This window comes from Beta vulgaris, chromosome 5 (genome assembly GCF_026745355.1).
Source record: "Beta vulgaris subsp. vulgaris cultivar EL10 chromosome 5, EL10.2, whole genome shotgun sequence".
Classification (NCBI taxonomy): domain Eukaryota; kingdom Viridiplantae; phylum Streptophyta; class Magnoliopsida; order Caryophyllales; family Amaranthaceae; genus Beta; species Beta vulgaris.
This window is the reverse complement of record NC_079206.1, coordinates 55857350-55864331: the sequence shown is the minus strand read 5'-3', so window position 1 is coordinate 55864331 and position 6982 is coordinate 55857350. Positions and strand designations below refer to the sequence as shown.

Genomic DNA, 6982 nt, shown 5'->3' with positions numbered 1-6982 from the left:
CAGCAATCATCAATTTGTTTCTTTTACCTCTCTTTATTAATTATTAGTTATAGTCTTTACCTTTTCTTTTGTTTATAACTTTCTCCTTTTCCTTTTGTAGGGGTAAAGTTAAGACATGTTTGACCCATTTACAGCTACTACAACTTTTTAAGGGATTATTTTCCCTCTTTTCTTTTTACAAAAAACACAGAAAATGGAGGGGAAAATAAAAGCTATTAAAAGAATTTTCTTCCTTATAGAGTATTTGGACAAAAAGTAAGCAAGAGGCTACAAACATTATGGACCATTATAATTTACAACATAATGTTCCTTTCCTTAGGATATTAGCCCCTTTAATCTGTACATTATGGGGTGACAGTAATTCTGTAGGGAAGAGAACTAACCACCAATTTCTGCTCAATTTGCTATGAGCATCTTGGTTCAAGCTCTTCTGCTACAGCTTTGTGATCGAGAAGTCGAAATTCCCGATGGATTGTCCGAGCAACAATCTCCAGTTGACCACTTGTAGATTTGTTTCTATGCAGTCTTGAGTGTGTTAGGATGGTATTCGTCGATCCTCAGCCAGAATCTAAACAATAAGGTGACAGGTGTTTTTATGTTCCTTCACGCTTCAACTCATTTGCCTTGTTTTTTCCCTGCAGGGTGGAGAATCAAGCAACATGAACAAATCTTACTCAAATGAATCATCAAAATGGATCTGTTTCTATGATAAATTCATAATGGAAAACTCAATTTGCAAATGCATCAGAGCTTCATTATATGAAATTGGTGTTTTTCAGAGGGGCAATGAGGAAATTCTAGTACTTGTTGCATGTTTGATTGAAGTCATCGTATCGAGAGGAGGAACCGTACCAATAGTTTAAACCTTTGTTGGATGTTTGCTTCCATTACGATTAAGAGAAAATAATAATAAGGGTCGGTTAAGAAGGGTCACGTTACCATAGATAGGTTCAAGGAAGGCAATCACTAATACCAAACATGCTCTTAGTAATTTTTCACACTAGCTAGTATGAACCAGATTAACAAGAATCATTTTTTCATTGACATTCAATAGATTTTGCAACTGTACATCATTAATTTGGATAGTGGAGAATACATTATTAGTGTAGCTGTAGAACCAATTTAGTCAATCAAGTGCTGAAATGATTGTATTTATTCCAGGATACTTTCTGAAATTCAGCAAACATTATTCATCATTTATTCATTTCTACTAGAAAATCATATACATGGACCCACGAGTTCAACATACATGAAAAGATGAAAAGGACAACATAAAAAGGTAAGTTGCAAGACAAAAGGGGATTTGTTGGGACTTTTAGGTCTTGATTAGAAGAAATTCAATGCATTAAGACTTCAATTGGAAAAGTGAATATCTAGCCATCTAGGACAATTTAAGTTCAATTCAAGTGTTGAGAGAACAAAAATCTGGTTGTTTTGTCAATATTAGACGAAATTGAACCATTTATTCAGTGGGTCATTGCAACAATTCATTACCTCTTTGAAACCATGATCTTCGAACTGCCTGGCGAATTTGACGTTCATGTCTTTCTAAGAGTTCATCAACCCGGTATGGTTGAGATAACAATGGTCCTGAAAATTCAACCTTGTCTTCTTGACCCTGAAACCCACAATCAAGACATCAGTAAGTTACTGATGTTTAGAAAATTTGAAAATAATATCTTAAGCATAAAGCGATGAATATATGATTAGACAACCCCCGAAGTAAACCACTCTCGACAAAAACAGTCCTGCTTCCTTCCATTTTAGATATCAACATTGGTTATATTAAGTTTACAAAATAGGTATAACATTGCCATAGCAAAAAGAGATGCAAAAATGACATGGTTTGATCTAATTCTTCTTTAATTACTAATACATGATCAGCTCCGATAATATGAACTAACCATGTGGTTTCTCTTTGCTCCCATCTCCTTCTGATAAAGTGCTAAAGATAATTCCTGTGAATGGTACTCATCCGAGGTATCAAAAGACTCGGGACGATCAAATTGGCTCCATTGTCTCCTTACTGTATGCTTCAGAGCCTCATAGTAATCATGCCCCCTAGAGAAGGCACGAGCTCCTAAAGAAATATCCCCAATTTCTTGCTTTTTCAACTCAGGATTACTTCTATCATTGGATGACATATAATTCTCTAAACCATTAAAACTAAGCTTTGAACTAGAACGTCGGTGTGATCTAACAAATACATCATCTCTTCGGTTTTTCGCCCACGCAAAGCCACTTGATGCTGAAACTTGCAGCGGGCCTGAATATGGCACGTCTCCTTGAGAAGCATTCTTCATATGGGAAGCCTCTTCTCGACGTTCAATTGAGGGTTTTGGTGGTTCCCTTCCTTTTACGTCTTCTTCTGGTTGAAAGAGTGCTATACTTCCATTGATTTTGACTCTCTGTGGATCTTGAACTTGGGATGGCAATGGCAATGGCAAATTCTGTATGAGCAAATGTACAACAGTTAGGAACAAATTTAACTTTTAAATTGTGATTTTAATGGATATGGCCAGACAATCCGTTAAAGAGACCTCAGCTGGGGCAAGTTTACGTATGCCATTCGATTTCTTTGTTGTTTTTCTTCCTGCGTCAATCCCCCGAACTCTTCCACTAACTTTCTTCCTGCAAAACGAACATCGAATAAACAGTCATGCATAAAGCAAAGCTCTAGAAACTAAAAGAGATTTTGCAGAAGAAATTCAAAAGCCGATGAAATGAGGTTCAACCATGACGTTTGAGTTTTGACATTTAGACTTATTATATGCTAATGCTACACCGAATATTGCATTGCAATATTAGCAGCACATCTTTTTTTTGTCAAAAATTGTGGAATATCTAGGGAACTTTACTAGATGCAGTACTTAATTAATTAGTGTTAGGCTATAGGATAAGAGACAGAAACAGAACTAAAAAAAGAGTTGTTAAAGCCAAACATCCATATGGTAGCTGAGGAAACAGTCTAGCAAGATAAGAACCTTTGAACCATTACCTTCTAGCTTCATCACGGCCTTTTGCATCAATTTCTTTGTTAGGTGGGTAATGTGGTAAAGTTGATGGATCGCACGCATATGGCCTAGTGCTGAAGTACTGGGAAGAAGGCCAAAAACATCCAAAATTAAAAAAGATTTGAGTGATGCAACTCATACAAAACGATACAAGAGTAAGAAAATATTTCGGTGACACTAACTATGCTGTAAGGCAAACAATGCAAGATATTCATACATCCAATTTGGAAGTACTAGATGCTCATCTATACCTCAGAACATAGAGCAGCAGATGCACTTCCACGCTTGTATGGCTCCACAGAGAGTAAGCTTCCAATTAGGTCCACTGCATTTCCAGGCAGATCTTTACAAGTTACTAGAAGGGAACTCTCATAACGCTGTTGTGGCTTAAAAAGGGTAGCATGAGGAAGTTTAGATTTCTTCCAGTATTCGTCAGGTGGGGACCCACAGAGCTTGAAGATTTTGTGCAGTTGTTCAACCTGTTTATCAAGTAAAAAGTTTGGCGTAAACATCAGTAATCAAAAAATTCTGCACTGAAATTTAATTATGTTTTTAACATTCAAATTATTACAAAGTGAAAAACCATGAACTTGGGGAAAGTAATTACCTCAGTTCTCCCTTGAAGGAGAGGCTTTCCCAGGAGAACTTCTGCAAAAACACAACCAACACTCCAGAGATCAACAGACGGTCCATAATCTGTTGCCCCCAGCAAAAGTTCAGGCGGCCGGTACCACAGAGTTACAACACGGCTAGTTAGTGGTTGTCTGTTTTTCGTACTACAGAAGTTGGCCAAACCAAAATCAGCCACCTTCAGAATTCCTTCATTATTTACCAGAAGATTTGACCCTTTTATATCCCGATGCATTATACCTCGTGAATGGCAGTGCTCAAGTCCTGATAATAGCTGTTGCATATAGCACTTGATCTGCATATTTTAGGGAAATATTAGAGATGGTAATAAATGAATATGCTCACTTTAAATTGAATGATTCACACTTGCAGAGCCAAAATAGAAGGAGCATTTTACTCCTACATTGTAAGATACAACAAATGCCAACAGAATTCCTACTTTGGAATAAAAACATGAAAATACATGTATCTGCAATAGTATATCAGAAAACAAGCAGAACAAACCTGTGACTCAGTAAACTTGATGTCAGGGCAAGATACTAGACCTGCTAGATCATGTTCCATGTACTCGAAGACAAGGTATATGCTGCATGATAATTTGGAGGTGACTATTCCTTCCAACTTTATAATATTTGGATGATCAAGCCGGCGAAGAATCAAAATTTCTCGCGCCATAAACCTAACACTCTCCGGCTCAAAATTATCAAACCGGACCTTCTTCAGAGCAACTATCTTCCCCGTTTCAATGTCACGAGCCCGAAAAACACTACTGTATGTACCTTGGCCAATCTAAGTAAAAGAAAGAGAAAGAAAACCAATAAGATTACACAACAAAACATGTACTACTTCAGGAAGCTGCGGATAACCAAAAAAAAGGTGCTCGTCATTGCAGAAGAAATATCTTTGTACATAACATGATTATATGCATAGTAAACTTCTTAATAGCAATAGGAATTCCATGTAGCTGGTCCATGTGTTAATACAAGATGAAAAGTATCCGTTTTCAAACCCAACCGTCTCTGTGCTGATGAAGCCCGAAAATCATTGGCTATACCCACAGAAATGTAAACTCACAAAGAGGACTTATTTATGGGAGTTTCCCGTTTCCAAAACCCCATCCGTCTAATCAAAAGCCATTTTCACTCTATATACATTACAATTTACAAAAACACCAACAAACCAATCTTTAAAACCTACAAACAGTTCTCTTAGCAAACCAAGGATGTCTTGGCCTCGTGGTTAAGATTGAGGTGCTGTGAACTCACAGGTTCAAATCCCCCCTCCCCTTTGTACTTTGTACCGCCTTCGTGGCTCATATGGATAAAAAAAACAGTTCTCTTAGCAATGTTGAGACTAAATCGAACATTTCGGTACCGGCAGAAATCTAAACCCACACTATGTCAGTCATCAACAAACCAGTTAGAGCTGTTGCTTGGCTTAAAACTACTTTGATGCATAGTTAGAGTACAACAAAATAAGTAAACAAACAAAATGCTTTCCTATTAATTCTACGCACATGAAGTAGTTTCATACCCCAAAATTGGTCAGGTTCCAAAAGTCACGCTTCTTAAACTCAAAGAGAAGTATAAAACAAGAAACAAGCCAGAAAATTTCTCCCCTTCTGAGTTCTGACACAAACAATACTAAAATTTGGCCCCATAGAAGAAACTTAGTACCAGCACAAGCTTCCAATTTTCGCCCACAACCAACCAAAAAGACAGAAATAACATCATGAATTCCACAAATCACATTTTCAACCACAACAAAACTAAACTCATAGGCTCATAGCACACCAAAGAACAAATATTCAATAAACATCACATACATTGAAGGCTTCAAGAGAAAAAGAAATCTACAATATTTTAATTCAAAACCAATAATCTAATCTGAAATTTATATTCTGGAATAAAAATAAAAACCCAACTCAAATATTTGTTTAAAATATCCAATCAATTTATTTTCTGGATTACAAGTTAAAAGTTAAAAAAACCCAACTCAACTTTTTCTTTAAAAAATTCAATAAATTTATTTTCTCGAAAAAACCCACCTCAAATTTCCAAAAACCAGCAAATCAAACACTAATTGCATATCTCAAAAAAATCTAGAAATTCAACAAACTTTAGAAAAAAATCATAAACACAATCTCCAATTCCATAAATATATCCAAAACCAAAAATAGAACTGATTTCGACACTAAAAAATTCAATCTTTCAATTTTCAACACTTAAAAAAAAAAACTAAACATCCAATACATTATCATAACATAAATAAAAAAATCAAGTATGAAACTCAAAAAATAAAAATAAAAGATCACCTTTTCTAATTTCTCAAAAGCATCAACTCTAAGAGGCAACCAACCATGTATAGCCTCACCAGCAACAGCGCTAAGCCACGCCGGCCAACCAGCAGCAACCTGTTCACCTTCAACATATTTCTGCAAATTTCCCAACCTGAAACTCACTGACTCGCTCCCACATGTTGAGCTGACTCGGCCCGAGTCACCCGAGTTCATCTTTTTTTTACTCTCTGACTCAGTGGGTCCCACTCTACTACGTCCAGAATTACCCACAACTACATTGTCCCTGAAAACACCAGAGTAGTCTAACGCAGGTGTCACTGATACGCCTCCTTTTGAACTTACACAACCCATATTTGTTTTTTTATTATTATTAATTTGTAAAAACCCAGAAATAATATGGGGGAATTAAGGGGAAATTACGGAGACCCAAGTTTTCTTGGGATCATTGAAGAAGACCCAGATCGCAGAAACAAAGTGAGTTTCAGTATAAAGATGGTTTAGGTGAGTGAATTTAGTTAAAATAAAGAGAATGTAGGGAATGGAGGTGTGAGTGTGTTTGTGAGAATATATATGGAAGGGGGATGATAGTGATTTTGGTGATGTGGCGTTGTTGGTTAACTTTGGACTACCACTACTACTAGTCTAGTACTACTAGAATGGTAGATTTATCAAATTATGGACTGCTCCGTAAGTTATCAATGTCTTACTTTTATTCATTTTAAAATTCAAATATTATTTCGTCTATTTATCTCTATTATCTATATTATATAAGGGAAGGGGGAGCAATGGTGTCCTCTTTTGAAACGCCTATTTTACCCCCCTTTCCTTTCTACATTACAAAAGGAATTACAAAATCAAAATTATCACTCAAAGAAAACTACCGAAAATAAATTTACAACACTCACTCACAAATCACTTAAAAGAAGAAACTTTACAAATCACTCATACAATTGAGAAAATCATGTTATAAAAATCACGCAAATCACTCAAATAATCAGGGAACTTTATTAAAACTTAAAATTAAAATACAAACTAAAAC

At 36.0% G+C, this 6982-nt stretch overlaps 1 protein-coding gene across 1 annotated transcript; it reads right to left on the bottom strand.

Annotated features, from left to right (window-relative positions):
- Positions 1-206: 206 nt before the first annotated feature.
- On the bottom strand, positions 207-6550 carry LOC104893998 (protein IMPAIRED IN BABA-INDUCED STERILITY 1). Its single transcript, XM_010680149.3, has 9 exons — positions 5959-6550; positions 4149-4433; positions 3622-3939; positions 3266-3493; positions 2999-3096; positions 2541-2631; positions 1905-2450; positions 1495-1618; positions 207-635 (listed from the first exon to the last, which is right to left on the bottom strand). The coding sequence occupies exons 1-9, from the start codon at positions 6292-6294 to the stop codon at positions 616-618; spliced, it is 2046 nt and encodes a 681-aa protein (XP_010678451.2). The 5' UTR covers positions 6295-6550; the 3' UTR covers positions 207-615.
- Between the last annotated feature and the right edge of the window lie 432 nt (positions 6551-6982).